Here is a 21,755-nt window from a genome sequence, read left to right as displayed (position 1 = left end):
TAATAATAGCATTTTAAATGTGTGAAATATCTTCTATTAGACTACAAACATGAAACTGTCACAGCTTACTTTCATGTTTCCAAAGCGTTATTATAAAATAAGTTAATGTTAAAGGCAGCACATTATTATTTAATTATTATTATGAATTTAATTATTATACATAGAGCATTATTTTTATGCCTACTGGTAAACACAAGTGAAATAGATTCTGAACTATATTTCGGAAAAGCAGACTGTGTTCATTTTAGAACTTTTCGTACCTGAATTATTGTTACATGCAGGCTCATAGAGTCTAATGCAAGGTAGTACTGCTTTCCTAAAGGGAGCCAACTGTCCATATCAAACCCAACTTCTAGTAGGGTCCATGTCAGTGGGAGTGAAAAATTGATAATAATTGTGTAAAATAAAGTAAGCTTGAGTAAACTATTCCTTAAGCTTCTTGACATTTTTACTCGTAAGGACTTTTCAGTACTCTAGGTATATTAAACTAAATACTGAACCACCCTCACTTAACTTTTTTGAGGTATATCTGATTTAATACATTAGGAGCAAAAATATGTTTTATATGAATTCAGAAGATGCTTTCATCACTGTCTCTAAACTGTTTTGTTTTTAAATACAATCTTATTCCTTACAGCTTACAAAGGTGAACTTCCAATGACCTTTCTTGAGAGTTTTGACTTGTGTTAGGGGTAGGAATTGGAGCAGCACACGAAGACCACTTTTTCCCTTGGATTCTAGGCACTGGCACCACTTCGTCTACTGCGACACTGAAGGCAGGCCACAGTACAAAACTCAGATCCAAACAGGATCACTGATCCAGATGTGCCAGAGTTCAAGGTTTTTTTGATCCCAGATTTTGGTTGGGCAGAATGTGGTGAGGCTGGAAGTGAAGAGTCTCATCTTGAACCAGTTTTAGATTGCCCTTCCCTGCAACTGAGGATTTCAGATTTTGGTCATTGCTCCATCTTTCCTTGATACAAATGAGAAACTATTTAAAAGTTACAGAGAGATAACATGAAAGAAATGAGAAAGGTTTTTGTTGGTTGTGGTGACATTCATAGGTGGAAGAAGGTGACATTCATAGGTATCAATGCAGTGATATTATTTTGTTTTTGTGGGATAGCTGTGTTTGCACTAAAGGTAAATAATTTTTGAGTAGTTGACTGTGAAACGTATTTGAACTATCAGTTCTGATGCCTTTGAATTTTTGAAAGTGAATAGATTTTCTTTGCCTAACTTGAGATTTGGGCACTTGTCACTCATATTGGTGAAAGTCAATAAGAGTGTAAAATGAGAGAGAAATAGAAGTGACTTTCATTTTTTAAATAATGAATATTGCTTTCATATTTGTGTGTGTGTGTGCGCAGATATTGAAAAGGACCTAGCGCTGTGGGAAGAAGCAAGGCTTTCAAGAAGCCCTAGTATCCAGCATCCTAGTTTAGTTACATCTGACCATCAAGGCAATTTTCAAGCTACACAAGGCCAAAATCCAAGGCCTCAGATACCAACTCAAATAGGGAAAAACATTCAACTCCAAGGAAACAAATCGCCACCACTACCCGCTAACAGCAGAACACAGGTGCCCAGTATCGCAAACAGTAGGCCTCTGATGCCCAACACACAAACCAATAGGCCTCCGACTCCGTCAACTCCAGGAAGCAGACCTGTGACCCCGAATAGCTTGCTGTCACGACCTCTTACCCCTATCAACCAGGGAAATAAAGAAGGCATCATTAGTATGCAGAGAAGCAGATCTCTGACATCTAAGATCCAATTGGGGAGGACCCTCAGCGCTGCTTCAGGGCTGTCTGTGCAAATGAGTGGAGACATTGTTGGAACTGTCACTACTCAGAGAAGCAGTTTATCAGAAGTAAGAATTTCAATTTAATGTTTTTGCTGTATTTAAGAACTACTGTAACAGGAAGACTAGAGTTGTTTTGGATTGTGTTTTACATTAAAGTAATATCAATTTACCTAATATAACTTACTACTCTCAGATGAACTTTAAACCTAATGATGTGAAAATTAGCAAGGAAATACTGCTCAGCTATGAGAGGTACTCAAGCTGTCAAGCTGTTGGAGAATGTCAGGATTATTACAGAAATCATCCTGAAACACTCGTTCCCCCCCAGATTTTTCATGAGCTTGGTAGGGTTTTGACTGCATAATAGATAGCAGTCATTAGCCTTACTCTTTCTAAGAGGTGCCTATGTGTGGAATATTTAGCACAACTTTATCTGTCTCTATGATTCTGGGGTACTTTTTCCTGCTATAATGACAAGGCATAAGATTTCTTTGATCTGCTTTATTTTTTCATTTATTTGACACATTGCAGTGATTACCCAGACACCATTAAACTGACAGATTTTTTCAAAACAGAAAACTGACCTGCAGTAAGAAAATGTCCGATGTTATTGAGTCACTGTCTAGGACTATTGTGCATGCTAACTAACCTGGTTCAGATTATAGGAACTTCCTGTCTCATATTAATGGCTTTTACAGGATTAGTTTTTGTTTAAAAAAAGAAATTAAAGTGCCTTGTGAATTTTGAGTAGAATTCTTCTTCACTAACCTTAGCTGCTTTAAAGATAACTTTAGCTTGTACCCTGCTGTCTGTGTCTCATACTTGCCTTACAAAGGTGTGAGTTAATCTCAGGAAATGACGGTCTTTCTCCAGTGACTTGAGAAGGACCTGTATGTCTGGATTCCTAATTTTTAGACAGCTAAGGTGAAACAAGTCGGTTCCCACGATGTATTACCAACTTTATCTCTCTTTGTGAAAGTCTATGCTGATTTTTTTCAAAACTGAAAAAAATACTTTAGTTTTTTTTTTGAGATGTATTAATACTTCAAAAAATGTGTTAGGTGTGACATTTGACATAATGTATGTTATATCAGGCTAACAATTTTTTTAAAGTAAAAATAAAGTTCTTTATATAATAATATTACTCAGAGAAAATTGTAGGAGAATTAGAGTCATTACCTAGAATAACCTTGGAATTGCATATGTGACCTCCTTTATGTGTTACGAGAGAGAGGAAAGGAGGCACCCATAACTCTAAAACCATAGAATTTGTGGAGGAAATCTTCCTCAAAGTTGGTAGTGAAAAAATACGCTCATTTTTGTTTTTGAATGGCACTGCTCTAATTCTATCACTGAAGCTACTTCTTCAGCCTGAACTGGACATCCGGGTTAAAGATATGAGAAGTGAAGCTGGCTACAATTCTGTTGAAAGTATCTCAACTGACAGTTGATGTATTTTCAAACCTGAAATTTTCAGAGAAAAAAAATATGTAAAAGGAAAGAACAAATAAAAACCCTTCAATCTTCTCTTTGAAGGGAGTGTGTATCTGTTTTTATGTTAGAATTTTCTCACATACTAGAACCTGAAAGAGTTAAAATTAATTTTTAACTAAAAATATTCAGAACAAATGAATAATTTCTTTGTTTCCTGCTAAATACTTTACGTTTTTTTTTAACCAGCCCTGCTCTTAACTGATGTATGGTCATGTGATGCCAGCTTTAATTCTGTACAGAATCCTGAAAGTGCCATGTAATAAGCATTGCATTTCCACCAAGTGCTATCCAATCTCTCATTCACTTCTAATCTTTTCTGTAATAGTGCAGGCAGTTAAAAATGCTTACTTCCACAGCCTTTTGTAGTTATAGTAATAATAACCAGTGAGATTGATTTTTATTTGCTATAACAATTGTTACTTCTGTTTGCTAAATACCAAACTTTGCTGATCTCTTACAGTAAGCGTCATAAGTTCTTTTTAATGTATGTATGTCTCATATATTTTTAAAAAGAGCAGTATTATTACCCTTTTTTTAGATAATTAACATGTCCAGTTTCATCTAGGAAGCCTGCTGTAAAGCTGATGTAAAATCTCAGCGATTCTGTCCATGATTTTATACTCTGTTTTATTGCCTTCTAGAAGTGATAAATTCTCTTTCTCTTTCTTGTGGGACACAACAATACACTGACTGGTAGATAAATAACCCAAAGCTGGGGCTATTTATCCTTTCCTGACAAGTACACAAATGACCTTTGATTTAACAGAAATTCATCTTGGGACTAGGTCTTATCTGAAGGGGAAAACTGCTGATATGACATCTTCATGCTCAAGATCTTCCTCTGCCAAGCTGTAAAGGCCCTCAGTTCTTGGAAGGTAGCTAATGGAGATCTGGCCAATTGGCCTCATGTCTGGAGTGTTATCCTGTGAGCTTTAGAAGCTCTTTTAAGCTGTCTTTCCCCACCCCAGTTCCTGGTTACCTAGAAAAAGAGAAGAGGGTATGAACAGAACATCCTGAGTAAGTGTCTCAGTTCAGTGACGCTTTTGGCTGTTAGAAGTGTCCTTCTTTTTGTGGCCATGTGATTCTGTTCCCTTGTATCACAGCTTCTCTTTGACCATGGAGACAAATTTTAAAAAGCTGAAGTAGGGGGAGACTTGGGTAGGTGAAGAAAAACAAAGCTCTGTCTTTCTTTGTACTTTTACAGATTACAAACATATAAAACTAGAAGCTGATACTGTTTATTATTTTGCAACTTTCATTATAGGTTTTGTATCCCCTTCCTGTATAAATACAGTAAAATAAAAGAAGGGAAATTGCCTTTATTCTGCCTAGGCTACTTATGGTGTAAAAGAAGAATTTTCATTTTATGTGAATGCACTGTGGTTATTTTGCCAATACTATACAAGACACTATGATAAAAATTTTGAAAAGTAGTTGCTGCTTTCTTACTCTGGTGTAACTCAGGAATATCTACTGACGTTAGTGGAATAAACCAGTACGAACTGGTATATATTTGAGGAGAATGAGTCAGTGGACAAGAATGCGGTGGCTGATTACAAGGAGCATGTTTTATCATAAGGAGCTTGAATTAAAGAATTCAGAATCTTCATGGACTTACTCTGTGCTGTCACTAGTTCAGTTCTCAGGATTTTTAATATATCTCTTAACGCTTGATGTATGCTTCCTTGTTTGCAATGTATTTCAAAGTAGCATAAGAAATCTAAAATAGAAAAATACTACTAATAAATACAATTCAAGGAGAGTTCTTAACTTTTAGTAAAGTCTATGCTCTAGCTCAAGATGGTTTAATCTTGTCATAGCAAAATTCTTAAATAATTTAGCAAGTACTTAACATATCAACTGTTAAGAATTTTTATTGAGAATTAAGAATAATGCTAGAGACTTCTAATGATCGGAGTTTTTCTGCATGAATTTCTGCCTCATGGCACACACAATATCACAGTGTTCCAACAGGTGTGTTTTGTTATCAGCCCTGTTCAAGGCTGAATTGAATTATAGCAAAGAAACGTTACCGAGAGAAATAGTTTTATTATCTCTATAAAACTAATAAATCAGGGATCTAAATCCTTTTGCAGAGATACTTTCTTGCATTTACTGTCTCCTTTGGTGTTTTGTATAGCTTGACAATGGAAAGTTGAATCCTGCTTCTCTCTTCTGGATAGATTCAATTAAAGTGACACCATTCTGTGACAGTTCTTTTCAATGGCTGTTGAGATGAAAATACTACCCATTCCCTCATTTGCCGTTACATTTTCTGAACACTTGGAATTTTACAAACCCTTTATTCATCCATAGAGTTTTAAAGTGGCATTCAGTAATACTTATCGATCTGTAATCATTAACAGCAGGAAGCTTTAACTTACTGCAACATCGATTTACACAAATTTTCCCCCTGATTACTGAGTATAGAAAACAACTCAATGTCATGAGAACTCTGCCTCTGGTCAGATACTTCCGTTCTGTTCTGCTGTCTTGCTCAGTTCTTTGCTTTGTGTTGTGGACGATTAAAAAGTGTGTTGATCGGTGTGAGAGCTACTTGCTCTGACTGCAAGAATCATGTTCCATGTACCAAAAAACTGCCCAGTTCAGTGCTGTAGTCAGCAACCTTTTCTAACACTGGGACCATTTCAAGTGACAATACAAGCCTAAGGCCTGCACCTCCTCCCTGAGCTTAGTTTTGGGCCAGTGCAGCAGTCGTCTTGTATTTTTTTTAACATCTGAATAAATTAACAATTTACTACCAGCAATCTAGCCCTTTATCGAACAGTCCTCAATTTCCAAGAACTTAATAACACAAACCCAGTTTATATTTTTAAACCAGATCATCAATTTAAAACCCAGCAACAATTATGCCTCAGTGCTATGTCTTACGATTTAACTTTGAATAAATAGATTCAGATTTGTAGCTGGTGTGAAATGAAACAGGGCTCTCTCCCCTTTCTTTTTGGAGCCTATAAGAATCTGTATTTTGATATCATAAACATCTGGCCAATGTTTAAGTTAAATTTTAAAGACTAGACCTGTATTCTTGGACAGCTAATGAAAATGAAGCTATCTGTATACATTCCAGTCTCACCTCACCTTGAATATTGCAAAGCAACCTGACAGTATTTTATATATGTATTTATGTGTGTGTGTGTGTGTGTGTGTGTGTGTGTTTGTGCCTGCTTGCATGCATGTGTGTGTATGGAAATTTATTTTTCTATATATGCATACATTATATAAAAAGGGGCTGACTGTAAAAAAAAAAAAAAGCCATGTACTCATCTGTATATGGACTCTAAGTGTGTATAACATTTATATTTTGATGCTGAGAGTTTTGTGGTATCTTGGAGACAAAAGTCACCATAGGTTTTCTCCTTCATAGGCTTTTACCTTCTCCAACAAGACCACAGGTTCTAAATCAGGCTGTAGGTCCTTGCTCTTCCTGGACTGAAGTCAATGAAAGTCAATGAAAATTTTTTTTATTAAAGGCTTTTGCCTCTCCAATTAACTGAGGCTATAGTGTTTGCTGTAGTTATACAGGACGATTCTGTATCATTTTATCTAAAATAGATCTGTTTATGGCAGGATGAATTCTTACAACAGCTTCAGCTTGCTCATCAACCTTGGATATTGCCAAGTGACACAGAAAGTGAAGGAGTGGAAGCTGACCAAGACAAATGTAAGTATGCGTATTAGGAGCTGATAATATGTCAAAACAGCTCAGACTTTAGCTTCTCTCTTTCTTATCACCAAACCCTGCAAAGAAGTCATGCCTGTTCAGATGAGCTGTTCTCATAAGTACGAATTACTCTTTCGTTCAAGGGCTGAAATATTGAACTTAACAGGATTGATTTACATAAGCGTTCCTACAGTCACTGAACATTGACAAGATGATCATAAACCACAGCTTATTTAACTAAGTGAAACAATTTGTACGGAATGTGTTAAAGTAGCTGTTCCAGAAAAATAGCATGAAATAGAAATAGATATTCTGTGTAGGAAATCTACTTTGACAGACAAAAACACCAAAAAAACCCCAGTAGCTCTGGAAGCTCCAGCCTTCTTTTGCAGGATTGTGACTCCATTATCTGTTTTGCCTACAATCTTTTGAATTCCTCTGTATGAAAAAAGTTCTTAAACAAACAAGTAGTTTTTAATAACCTAAACTCTTTGAAGAGGTTATACCTAAATGAGAGAACACGCTATAAATTGCAATATATTCAAACTGTAACAAGTTGTATCTGGCTACACAGTGCCTGTAAATAATTTTGTCGAAAATATTAAATACTTTGCAATTTCTTTTTAATTCACAGTAGTTTAGTTTGTGATCTGCAAGGGTGAATGTGTGAACTATTTTGTAACGTATTTTAGATGATATACTTAAAAAGAACAAGCCATTTAATTAGCTGTAACTTGATAGATGAGACTAAAAACACTTTAAACATGCAGAGTTAAAAGAAGAAAAAGCCAATTTCCTAATGGAATGGAAGAGTTGTGTAAAGGATTAATGATCAATAATAGTCACACTTGATAAACAGAATATAGTTTTTAATTATGCCACTTAAAAATCTTAAGAATTTTCTATTTGCATACCAATTTCACAAATAGCCCATGATAAAATATACATAAAATATATGTGTAAACAATATAAAATAATATAAATAACATAAAAGAATAAGAAGATGATAATATAAAGTAATATATTAAAATAAATAGCCCATGATGACTGTGACATTTCAGTTTACATACTGAGATTCTCAAAAGCATGGCTATTAATTTTTCAGTGTTAAAGTCAAGTTCCAGCTATGTTTAGTCCAAAGCTAGTAAATCCACTTTGGCTTAAACTTGAACCTTTCACTTTTCTTAGGGCTGAAGCTCACCATAGGTGGCCAAAGGGAGAGCCTGGTACCTACCCCTTCTGTGGACATGAATTTGCCTCTACATTTGTCTAATGATTTGTAGTTAATTGTGGTAGATCATTGCCAGTGCCCAGTGTGACATGGTGGAAGATTAGAGACAGAAGGAACAGTCCTCCCTCCAAATCAGTAGAGATTATAGATGTGCATTTAATCAAGTGCCTACCTATTGCACAACTTTATTATTGATGCTTAATTAATAATAATTGTTCTACCTGAATCTGATGCACAGAGAACAGAGAAGGTAATTGTAAACTATAGTTTCCTTAGTAACAGGATTTACAGCTTTAAGCATGCTTACGTCTTGATTTTGAGACTACCTGTAAGTCTGCATAGTCACCTGCAGCACCATTTATAGCAGCTCAATATTTCTACTAATATAACAAGTAAGGTAACAAAAATGTTTGGTCAAAGCAATGCTTCCTGTATCTGAAATCTAATAATGATAACGGTGTTGGAAAAAAATAACAATAATAATGTTTTTGTCATGGCCATCTGAGGGGAAATGCTGGTGTTGGACACAAGCACAAAGCTCAGAACTACTGCTGCTGGCAAAGAGAAGCTGCAAATTCCCAGGTGCTGAAATGGTTGTAAAGTGGAGAGTCACTGAGGGGCTTGGCATACTTGCTGATGCCAGAGTTTGCAGGCTCAGTGTTGTGCAAGATTATACTTTGTTTTTTACCTAATTTTAATAAATTTATGTGGATGTTGTGTATGTGTTTTAGTGTTGAGGGTCCCAGGAGCTCATAATTTATGAGTCTGAGCAGAAGATCTGCAAAATTAATCTTTACAATAGCAACACCTGTTCTTTGACTCAGCTTTTAATAAATTATATGTGGATAATATATACTACATTCTTTGAGATAATAGCAGCCAGGTGTAAAGCTAGTTTTAGGTAGTGGGAAAACTAACAAGGTGAAAAGAGAAACTATATGAGTCACCATGAGTTCTTTTAAATTAATACCTTGTGTTCAGTTAACATTCTACAAGAAAATTAATGAGAAGCTTATTTTGGGGGTAATAGTTTCAAATGTAGTCAGATGTAGGAGGCTATTTTCAAAGCGAATGATAGCTTTACAGAATTAGGTCACTTAAACAACTCAGAATCTCCCAACATGCATCATTTGCAAAAGAGAGATGGGAGCGCACGTATTGTCTTATGGAAATGTTGATGGGGTTTTCATTTCTTGAAAAAAATAGACTTTAAATAGATTTTACTTTCTAAATCCTTTAGGACCTCTGAGAACATTTTAATAATTTATCCTCACCAGAAACATCCAAAGATAATTGGAATGTAATCATTTTTAAAGCTCCATGACAAAATTTGAAATCAAATAGGTGTTCATATAAAAGATATAAATTAATACAGAGAAAAAGGGATTTGTCATTATTAAAGAAGGAAAGAAAAACTTTGTAGGAAACGTTGATTTTTCAGCAAACCCTCTCCTTCTTTGTGTGCTTAATTAAGTCTGTGGCTGAGAGGGAGGGAGAGAGAATTATGTACTCTTTAGTTTAAATTTTGTGATTAAAAAATGAGAACCAACACTTTTTTTTTTTTTTTAAGGAAATGCCATACAATAACTAAGTCTCTTCTGCTTGCTATGATATTCTGTACATGTTGAGCACAGAGGAGTGAAAATGATCTAGGCAGTATGTTTGTTCTCATCCAAAACCTATAGTCTGTGGTTCTTTGGTGATTTCAGTGTCACTGAAAAAACAGTATATTCGGTAGACGGGGCCTCATGTGTTTTTCTCTTCAGCTGTCATTCTGAGGACAATTCCCCATTATTACCTTTAGTATTTTACTTGTCTGCTGATTATCCCCAGAGAGTTTTCAGCGGATGCATGAAGATCACTATTTTCACAGAGAGATCTGGAAAAAATATTTACCACTTCCACTTGGTGAGTGTTCTTAGAGCTGGCAAAATAGCTCTCTTCTTTATGAAATACTGATGTGAAGAAACAAGAGTTGCATCTCCAGTCACCAGAGCATTAGTTAGCCAGCTTTTATGAGATGAGCTTCAGTTTTTCAGGGGACTTGCAGGAGTCAACCTTCATTTCTGCCCTGAGAAGAGTCCTGCAAATATTGTTGGTTGAAATTCTCCAATGCAGCACTGATTTGCTAGGACCTTGAAAAGAAGACAGTCTTCTAGGGTAATTTGATCTACTGTTTGTAGCTCTGGAATAGACTAATTTGACAAACTGCCCAAAGGCTAGATTCTGCTGGAATCTCAGCTGCCTAATTCTACAAATGACCCACAAAGCAGCTTTCTAGATGTAGAGTTTTCCTACCTGAAATCAATCCAGTTGTCAGATGTGCATGAAAGGTGAATAACCTGAACTCTTAGAGAACTTGCTGCTTCTTTAATCCATATTAATGTGCACACAAATATATAGATATTGATGTAGATATATTCCTTTGCCCTAGTCTGTTTAAGGCACTACAATTTCTGTAGTTATTGGCACACAAATGATGTGGCTTCTGTCATTTCATCCTAACTTCAGCTTGCCAGCAGGAGCTCTACATACTCATTTCTAGCTGGGCTGATGGACAATATTTCTGTACGCATCTGGAACAAGGCTTGAACTCCCACCTACGCATCTGTGGCAAGAAAATTAAATATTTTGCCATTCTACAGATACAAACTCTTTTCTAAGTTTTTGCAGTGAAAGGCCTACTGCTGAAAAATCAAAACTAGGTATTCGGAGAAAAATAGGATTTCCACCACATTCATTCCTGTACTGATCTTGAAACACTGCAGTCAAAGGCACTAAGCTGATGAATTCAACAGGCACTGAAAGAAACCTTCGTATTTCCCATTCTGCACAAATGTATACCTAAGAAAAAGATTGAAGAAATCAAAGACAGTTTTTTTGCAGACTTGAGAAATTCAGATTGTGCTCCAGGATAGTTCCAAATTCATAGTTCAGCTGGTTAATATTCAAGTATCGCTTCCTCCAGGCTCAACACGGGTGCATCCCTCTGAGTAAGAAGTCCAGCAAAGTGAGCAGAAGACCTGCATGGATGAGCAAGGAACTCCTGGCAAAACTCCAGCAGAAGAAGGAGGTCTACCGAGTGTGGAAAAGGGGGCAGACCACTTGGGAGGAATATAGGGACACTGTCAGAGTATGCAGGGATGCAACAAGGAAGGCTAAGGCCCATTGGGAATTAAATCTGGCACGGGATGTCAAGGACAACAAGAAGGGCTTCTTGAAATGCATCAACAGCAAAAGGAAGACTAGGGGAAATGAGGGCCCGCTGCTGAATGGGGTGGGTGCCCTGATAACGAAGGATACAGAGAAGGCAGAGTTGCTGAATGCCTCCTTTGCTTCAGCCTTTACTGCTAAGGCCAGCCCTCAGGAATCCCAGACCCTGGGGACAAGACAGAAAATCTGGAGAAAGGAAGACCTTCCCTTGGTTGAGGAGGATCAGGTTAGAGATCATTTGGGCAAACTTGACAGCCACAAATCCATGGGCCCCGATGGGATGCACCCACGAGTGCTGAGGGAGCTGGCAGATGTCATTGCTAGGCCGCTCTCCATCATCTTGGAAAGGTCCTGGAGATCAGGAGAGGTGCCTGAGGACTGGAAGAAAGCCAGCGTCACTCCAGTCTTCCAAAAGGGCAAGAAGGAGGAGGCAGGGAACTACAGGCCCGTCAGCCTCACCTCCATCCCTGGGGAGGTGATGGAACAGCTCCTCCTGGAGGTCCTCACTAAGCGTGTGGAGGACAAGGTGGTGATGAGGAGTGGTCAACATGGATTCACCAAAGGCAAATCATGCTTCACCAACCTGACAGCCTTCCGTGATGGGATGACACTGGCTGGGTAGAGGAGGGCAGAGCAGTGGATGTTGTCTGCCTGGACTTCAGCAAGGCTTTGGACACTGTCTCCCATCACAGCCTCCTAGGCAAGCTCAGGAGGTGAGGGTTAGATGAGTGGACGGTGAGGTGGATTGAGAAGTGGCTGGATGGCAGAGCCCAGAGGGCTGTGATCAGTGGCACAGAGTCTAGTTGGAGGCCTGTAGGTAGTGGTGTCCCCCAGGGGTCAGTCCTGGGTCCAGTCTTGTTCAAAGTATTCATCAGTGACGTGGAGGAAGGGACAGAGTGCGCCCTCAGCAAGTCTGCTGATGATCCAAAACTGGGGGGAGTGGCTGACACACCAGAAGGCTGTGCTGCCATTCAGAGGGACCTGGAGAGGCTGGAGAGCTGGGCAGAGAGGAACCTCCTGAAGCTCAACAAAGGCAAGGGCAGGGTCCTGCACCTGGGGAGGAATAACCCCCTGCAGCAGTACAGGCTGGAGGTTGACCTGCTGGAAAGCAGCTCTGCAGAGAAGGCCCTGGGAGTGCTGGTGGACACCAAGTTGACCAAGAGCCAGCAATGTGCCCTTGTGGCCTGGAAGGCCAGCGGTGTCCTGGGGTGCATTAGGCAGAGTGTTGCCAGCAGGTGAAGGGAGGTGATCCTCCCCCTCTACTCAGCCCTGGTGACGCCTCGCCTGGAGTACTGTGTCCAGTGCTGGGCTCCCCAGTACAAGAGAGACGTGGCACTCCTGGAGAGAGTGCAGCGGAGGGCTACGAAGATGATGAGGGGACTGGAGCATCTGTCCTGTGAGGAAAGGCTGAGGGAGGTGGGCCTGTTCAGTCTGGAGAAGAGAAGACTGAGAAGGGGTCTGATCAATGTGTCCAAGTCTGTGAAGGGAGGGTGTCAAGAGGATGGGGCCAGACTCTTGTCCGTGGTGCCCAGCAAGAGGACCAGAGGCAGTGGGCACAAACTGAAGCAGAGGAAGTTCCATCTGAACCTGAGGAGAAACTTCTTGACTGTGAGGGTGACAGAGCACTGGCACAGGTTGCCCAGAGAGGTAGTGGAGTCTCCTTCCCTGGAGATATTCAGAATCCACCTGGATGTGATTGTGTGCAATGTGCTCTAGAGGACCTTGCTTGATCAGGGGTGTGGGACTAGATGATCTCCAGAGGTCCCTTCCAACCTTGGCCATTCTGTGATTCTGTGAAATTTTCGATATTTGCCCATTGGTAAAATTCCTTAGCGTGAGCAAATTCCTGTGGCTAGACAGTTATCTTTCTTGATTAATTATACAAATTAGTATTTCTAAGATTTAGAAAACTGCTTGATCAGAGTTGCTAATAAAGAAGAGGATACTGCTGGAAAACATTTTTACTGAGAAAATTTACTTTCACTGAAGCCGTGTACTATTCAGTATGAGGAAGAGCAACAGAATCACGGTCAGAGCAGCAAGAGTTGATTGCAGTATTTATGACAGTAGCACAAACACATTCCATTTCTTTTAGTCCAATTCAACTACTTGTATTGTTCTTTCTGTTCTGATGTAATATATGAGCACTGGAAACATCTCTTTCAGTGAGTATGAATTTAGCACAAGACCAGATTTGGTTTCTTTAGGGAGCAAACTAGTTGTAAGGCTTTGCCCAAAGATATTGCTCAATTATAGGTCTTATTAATAAGAACATAATATTTATATTTGGCAATTTTTCAGATTGAATAGTAAATTCACCAAAAATGTGCTTTTCTTGTCCCAAAAGTGAATCCAGGTTGAACTTCTGCATAATTTCCATTTCCAAAACTTATGGAGAAACTTACTAGTACCTTCCTTGCATCAAATATCTCAAGAGTTGTAACATAAACTGGAAGAGAAAAGTCAGCAAGTTGTATCTCCCAACCTACATAACGTTTATGGGAAGTGTCCTCAGGCTTTGGTCTGCTTTGGGGTACAAGTCATTTTCCCAGTTTCTCCCATGGGTATGTATATTAAAAAATACATGTTTGACAGAGACTACAGCATCACCACAAGGGTAAAAAGCTGTTTTTTCTCTTTCGTTCTCCATATCAGTGTCTGGCTAGGCATATCAGCCTAAGCCAACTCCATTTCCACTTAGGAAATGGGATACCGGTCCGGATTATTTACCTCTAAACGGTGTTTCTCCAGGCCTATTGGATATTCTTGGCTGGATATCTTGTATACTCATTGGTGAAGCTGCACCATTTCATATTTTGAATCTGAAAATGAGAGAGAGAACAATTTTGTAGCTTGGAAACTTGCCCAAGAATAGGACACTTGGATATAATAATTTATAGGCAATGAAACAAAAGTAGAGACTGACTTTATTTCTATTAGTAGTTAAGTCATCTTGGAAAGTGTATATGTATGTGAGAGGGGGTTCAAATACGGCTAGAAAATGTTGGAACCAGATTCAGGGTTCCTGTATTTGAATGGATGTTCTTAAATCCAAAGCTGTCATTTTCTCCTTATACTTTTATGACTTTAACTTATGCCACTTTGTTTCTTCTGACTACTACTTTTTTTCATCTTGGAAAAGTTCTCATTGAACTAAATGAATTTTTTGGTGGGGGGGGGGGAAGGAGGACGGCTGGAAAGGAACTATTTTAGTGAGAAAGAAATCAGTGCAGGAAGTTTTTTTACAAGCTTTTTTTTTTTTTCCCAGACCAAAGAATATGTTTTCCTGCAACTTGCATTATGGTCAACTTGGATTCCCAAAGACATCTAATGTAATAATAAATGACAATATAATTTTAAAAATGACAAATGGAATTATCAGGGCACACATTAGGTAGATTAAAAACTGACTCTGAAGAATCAAAAATAGAGTTTCTAATAGGAAGATGTAGATGAATGAGGTTCATTAGGGTCTCATAACTTTGGATAATTGGTGGGAAGGAGAAGCTGAAGTTATTAAGTCATATGAATCTGCTGCTAAAATGGCCACATTCCAGTAAAATGCATTTTATTATAACCAGATGAAATATATTTGAACCAAATGAAATATAACTGGCATCAGAGAAATGTATCTGTCTCTGCTGCAAAATAATGAGGGCTTGTCCTGGAAGACAGTAACCTAATGGATTTAGGATCATCATGGAACTTTATCTCAGCATGAGCTCTCAGCATAATCCTGTCACAGAGAAGGGTAGAACATTCTTTGAATGCCTAAAAGGATAAGGAGCAAAGTAGCGCTTCCACATAGTGTCAGTAAAAAACTGCAGTTTTGATATCCAACCCTTAAGAAGGATTGGAGTTATCTGAGAGATTTCAGACGACTAAAAGTGATTTAGGGCTTGGGAAACCCTGTTAGATGTTCACCTCAGCTAAAGGTGTTGAATTAGGAAGCTTGGAGATGACTTGTGATGTGCGTGCAGATATTCAAATGGAAAAGATGCAATTCTTCAAGCTATGGGAAAGAAAATTAAATGCTATTTCCTAGCAATCAGGAGCCTTAAGAATTTTAACTGCAAGTTAAGGATGGCAATGAATTTGCAGTTACTAAGGTGAGGCGATGTGTTTTTCTAAATGATAGGCGTTAATCCAGGGGAAAATTCTGTGTGCTGTTTACACAGGAGCTCAGACTAAATGATCATAGTAGAATTTTTTGTCTTAGTGTCTATGAATATACTTATTTATGCTCATAAAGGCCCATCTAGATGTGCCATTTCAGATGCTTTCCGGGGCAGTGCTTGCTAGGCGTTGATAAAAGAGAACATGATATAATGTTCATATGAGTCTACGTTTATGTTGACTTAATTTCTTCAAAAGCTTCCTTATATGTGAACTTCAATTGACACATTCAAGGTAATTTCTTAATCTGCCAACAGTAGGCAGGTGAATGTTACACTGAGTCACAAATGGAATGAGCTGATTCTTTAGAACTGAAAAATGTCTTTTTTCTGACAAACCCTTGAAAATGCATATAACATGCATACATATACATATGTATATGTACATTATATTACACATGTATATGAACTCCACATTATATTACATATCTATATGTACATTATATGTACCTATATACATTATATATATACATATGTATATACATGTGCATACATATTTACATAGCGTATAAACACTTTGGTGTTTTATGCTGACATTTATGATAGTGATTTTAGACTGCAAAGCTCCCTCTATTTGTTTTTACAATCATAATTTGTTTCTTAGAATATAAAATATTTATAAAAACCGTTTACTGGAGATGGCAGGGTGCCTCTGAATAAAGTAATATGTCTTCAGTAGTCTAAAATAAAGTAACCGTGGAAAATACAAGGTATGAGAATGCTGGATTGATATTGATCGTAATAAAGATATTTATAAAATATTAAGGCTTTAATGTGTTCTAGATAGTCATGCAAATTTGTAGATTGCAAAGCACAAAATATATTCATCCTAATTATAACTAAGTGAATGTCCTCTATTAAGTGATAACAATATTTTGCTTTTTAAAAGGTTTTCTACTTATTTAAAAAAGCTTTTGCAAGTGGAATCTAAGCTTTTAGGAAAGGCTAAAGGGTCCTTACTTTTTGCATTCCACAGAATTTGTGTCTTGTATAAACCAGTCTGGATAGCTATACAGGTAAATGCAACAGATAATTATCTGTACCGATCATCTAGAAACCCTACTGAACCATATTAAAATTTTATCCTAGAATAACAATACAGACCTGTATTACAATCTGCATATATCACAAAAAAATATTCATCTAGGTATATGTTGATATAGCAAGCTATATGTTGATATAGCAACCCTAATTTGAGTCACAAAGTATGGTCTATGTTTAATATTGTTGTTTAATATTGTGCTGTTAAAAGATTAGTCTGACAGGTCATAATCAAAAAACTATAATCTTCTATGAAAGGGAACCTCTTCTCTGATAATAATTAAAGAAATGAAGAGAATAAAATAAACTAAAGCTTTCATTAACTAATCCGTGACAGCCAGTTAATAAGGCTAGCTGTTATAGCAAGGAAATGCAACTTTTTAATGGTAATGCAGCCTAATTTGCTGCATGTTGCTGAAGGAAATTAAATTACTTGATCTGATTTTGGTTAAATCAGATTGATCCACTTTTAGACTTTGGTTTTCTAAAACACTTTATTTGATGAGTAAAAGTAACTTAGCTTAAATGTAGCTCTTTATGAAGGCACGCAGTGCAGCAAAGCAGAGAACTGATCTGGCTAAAAAAATGACTTAGCAAAATTAGAACGTTTTTATGCAGCTATTCAGTCCTCTGTTGTGGTTCAGCCTTATGGATGCCTATGCAGTGTGAGTCAGGAGGAAGTATGGAGAAGATCTGAGAGTCTGGCAGTGGTGGGCTGAGACTGCCTCCACTGGCCTTTCAACCGAAAAATGAATCATGAAACTATAGCTTTAGGGTTTTACTAAAGACCCAACTGACTATAACCCTATGAAACTTGTGAGGTGTGCAGTAATCCTGTGGGACTGTATCTGGCCTACAGGTGCAAATCGATAAGCTATTCTGCCCACGAGCTACTGTACAGACTTTCCAGTTGGAAAGAACTGTGTTTCATGTGTCCTTCATACTGCAGAACACTGGAAAAAACTAAGAACAAAGTTACACTGTTGAGCTCCTTTTCTGCCTTTCTTGATTCCTTTCTTTGCTACACTGGTTGAATGCTTTCACTATAGACAAAGAGGATGTTGCTGCAAACCATTGTATATTATTTATTCCATTTAATTGTCACAGTCTTAATTGTAACAGCCTCTTTCAAAAGACATTAAACCCAGTACTCTTTTTACCAGCGCCTTGCTTAGTCATTTACAACAGTGAAGAGAGAGCATGAAGTAGCCGTGAAATCCAACCAAAGCACATTGTTCATATCCTACACCTACTTTTCACTCACTTTACATACACATGACCCCCTGAAGTGCTAGACCCTGGGACCAGCAAGCAGGGAGCACATTGGTTTGCATTAAATAAGTCCTTGAAAGGCTCTTGGCTCCACAGCTGAGTGATTGATTCACCAGAGGGATCAGGTTGCTGCAGAAACTAGAAAAAAAATGTAGAATGCTTGACTGTAATCCCAGGGTACAAAAATGACCAGGAGGTGAAGGATCTATGAGAGAAATCTGTTTTCTTTCGGTGGCCCATAATTCTTCATGCTCTAAAAAGTATAACATTCCTTATTATCGTATTGCTGTAAATGTATTTTACAAAACTGAGATTAGTCTAAGCCAAAACCATAGAAATTGCTCTTTATCATGAAGAGGAAGGATTTTACATTCAAGTAGGAAAAAGTCTGTAATGGAAAAGGTTAAAATTTTTTAATGAATTCATAATAACTGTGACTGTTATTGACCCTGTCAGTAAGCAAGCCCATGAGTATAGGGACTGGAGGAAAGGAGAAGAGAGGACGCTTGATCCTTGATCTGAGATTTATGCTCATTTTGGTTAAATCTTATTTGGCATTACATAGTACCAGTGTGTATATTACAGTAGAATTTTGGGAACACTAAATTTCTCTGTGTTTCATTTTTCTTATCTGTGAAGTAAGATAATAAAATATGATAACTTACAGCAAAACTGTGAGAAATCGCCAGTTAAAGTTTGTATAATGTGTCATGACTGTAGGCCCCAGTTCTTGTGTTTGTCCATCTCTTTGGTTTGATCTCAATAACTTTAAAATTGCTGTAGTTTTTCAATTATTTTTTCTAAACAGTGGTGGCTTCCTTCTTGTATTAACCACCTTTAAATTATTGTCATTCTCTTTTACATTGGAAAAATCAGGCTGTCAGGTATGACTCGTCTCACCTAACTTCAGCTATTGAAAAGTGAGGGAATCTAGTCCAAGTTGGTCGTTCTATGAAGTCAGGAGAGAAACAAAGGGACTTCACAGGATAGCTAGATATTTTTCTTACTGGGGGACTGAGATAGTTGCAGTGAATCCCTTCGCCCCTTCAGGGTGTCTCTTTCATCTCTTGCATTTCAAGCCAGACCCTTTTCTATCTCATATATTGTTAATGTCGTTTCTGCTGGTGAGAAGTCATGAATTCTCTAATGGCTATGAGGTGGCATGGAACGTATTTTCTGGCTGGGATGCCATTTCCCTCTGCAGCTAAGACCACAGTCCCTGGAGTTTTTGTGGGTAATAGTCATGAGAAGAATTTGCAAATGAACTAGGCTTACATATATTTGCTTTCTTTTTTTCCCTCTTAAGAGAAATTTGTTACTCAAAAATCAAACTGTGACAATGCTTGAATCTCTGCTAAATGAAGTGCCCCGAGGGAAAACAGTTGTTAAACATAAAACATAAGTGATGAAAAAGGTTGGTAAAGGATAAGAAATGTTGCTAGAATTTCCCAGGCTTTATTTCTTTTTTGATGCAGAGGTTTTCAAGGTAGGTACCTTATTCTGTTGTATGTCAATATAGTACAGTATCAGATACAAAACTGAGGCTTATCACATGGCAAAATGAAACTAAAGATCTTGTTCCAATTGGGTTTAACTGATTACCAGGAGATAATTAGAATAGTTTGTTGCTAACAAGTATCTTTGATCTCCCAAAGTGAGGTTACGTATTTGTGTATGCAAAAGGAGTGAATGAGCGTGAAGTCACTGTGCCTGCTTCCTTCAGTATTTAAAAAGGGCAAGGTGAAGACTGCTAAGATAACTAATGGGCCTCATCTGTGTAATTTAATTTGCTTGGGGTGTTTATTTCCCTTTTATAACCCAGGTTCTCTAATTGGATCCATGTACTGGGTCCGATTGCAGCATTACTTTATTTTCTACAAAGTTTTTGTGGGTTTTTTTTTTGTTTGTGTTACAGTCAGCAACATTTGCAAAACATCTACTTCAGTATGTATATGTAAATGTTTGTAAAAGCTAAATTTCCATTTTGCTTTGGAGAAGGTTTTCAACCTGAATTCCTTCAATATGTGAACACATAATCAGAAATGAAAACATTCAGTTTATGTGATTAATCTCAGTTGCCTAGTGTGTTTAATTCTTTTAAGAACACCACTCATTTTTTGCAAACTATTACTAACATTAAAAAAGAGGTGGCAGAAAAACCCTCCAAACCGCTAAATAATTGAAAAGAAATAAAATAAAGAAGCTGTGATTTGTTTCTGAACATTTTCTAATGAAAAAGAATCCAGATTCATCAAAATATTGACCCAGATTGCTTATTTCATTGTGAGTTTAGCATTATGGAAAACTTTTACAAAATGCAAACACAGCATTCCCTTTTATCCAGTCTTTGTATGCATTAAAATTCAGCTCTAATTTCTGTGTTTTTCTTTTTGATTTCACAGGTTTGTGAAATCAGTGGGATTGTTGAAGAGCAATTTAGTTAAAACAAAATAATAATAATGGTGATCAAAACTGCACCTGAGAATTTGCTTTAGTTTATACATAATAATTTCAAATCAAGTTATTTTTCTAGTATCAGCAGTAAGTAAGCGGAATCACTCTAATATGTGGATGCTGTAATGTACTGAAGCAGAGTATTTACTGTGGTACAGTGGCCTTAGGAAAGAAGGGTAACTGTTGCCTTTTAGTATAAAGTTACTATAATGTTTTTGTTCAGTTTATACCCCTGTTTTTTTGGATTGACATTTGATAAACTAAACTCTGCCTGATCAAAATAAACTTTACCGAGAGATTTTATGTATTTTAACTTGTCTAAGGTTTTCTACTCCTTATATTTTTGTAATCTTTACTCTTTTTTAGATTAATAAACATTAGAATATTTCCCCACATCTGCCAATATGTATGTCCCATTCAAGTCTCACAGAGAACTAGCTGTTCACACATAGTCACCTGCAGCGAGAGGTCAGAAGGGGGAGTGAGTGAAAGAGTATGTGTGTGGGTAGTCGAAACAGGTGTTGCCTGTGTCACGTAGCTTTATATTGAGTTGATCTACTTTAATCCGTAAAACAAATAGACTCTATTCAAAAAGGTGCATATCAGTATGGAATGGAGCATGCATGCAAAAATAAAGCACCTAAAGGAATTTCATATATATGATAAAACATTATTTGTATTACCCATATGGATTACTGAAACAAATTTGCTGTTTGCAATAAGCTAACTGGTATATGCTATGTGCTTGGAATTTTAGAAGATGCTTTTGCACCGATACCAAATGAAAGGATGTGGCAGTTGCATTTACTGATTTCATTTATCTGTTAATTCTGCCAAGTGTGTTTTCAGTTTCTTTTGTCTTCAGTTATGTATGCTAGGTTTCTGTATCTTAGACATAATGATATAATGAAATTGCTTGCAAGTATTAAAAAGAGAATATAACTAACCATCTGTTTGTTTAAGAAATAAAAATGAATTCTCTGTCATGAATGTTCCACAGTGTGAACTTTTTTTCCTGTCTCAGAAACATACAGCACTAGCACAGAAAGCAGTTAAAATGTATTTTTAAAAGTGTATGGTCTGTCCTGGTCATAAACAAGTAAATTGGAAGATAGCATCCTGATGAACACATGCTTGCTATATGTATCATTGCAGCATAGACTTCCTTTATGTCAAATGCTCAGCAGACTGGAGCCCCTTGGGGATAGTCCCTTGAAGTTCTTTGCAGGAAGGGGCTTCACTGATACGGCATCAGGGAAGAAAATGTATTATGTCATGTCTATTTCAAATATGCTTGAAGACTCATTTGAATATGGGGGAATAAATTTTCATAGATATATTATATTCAGTCAGTTATGCTCAGTAGAATATTCCTGTGAAAAT

General features: G+C 37.3%; 1 protein-coding gene across 3 annotated transcripts in view; it reads left to right on the top strand.

Moving 5' to 3' along the window:
- Window positions 1–21,497, top strand: part of C2H8orf34 (chromosome 2 C8orf34 homolog) — a 164,141-nt gene extending 142,644 nt beyond the window's left edge. The window contains exons 12-14 of one of the 3 annotated variants that reach the window (XM_068932555.1): window positions 1,371–1,873; window positions 6,893–6,986; window positions 20,321–21,497. In XM_068932555.1, coding sequence (XP_068788656.1) covers window positions 1,371–1,873; window positions 6,893–6,986; window positions 20,321–20,328 — 605 coding nt within the window. In that variant the 3' untranslated portion in view covers window positions 20,329–21,497. Of the gene's footprint in view, window positions 1–1,370; window positions 1,874–6,892; window positions 6,987–8,174; window positions 9,589–20,320 lie in introns of those variants that run through there. The other 2 variants (XM_068932556.1, XM_068932554.1) reach the window with 2 other exon arrangements.
- Window positions 21,498–21,755: the final 258 nt, after the last annotated feature.

Source organism: Struthio camelus, chromosome 2, assembly GCF_040807025.1.
Source record: "Struthio camelus isolate bStrCam1 chromosome 2, bStrCam1.hap1, whole genome shotgun sequence".
NCBI lineage: Eukaryota > Metazoa > Chordata > Aves > Struthioniformes > Struthionidae > Struthio > Struthio camelus.
This window is presented reverse-complemented; position numbering and strand designations above follow the sequence as displayed.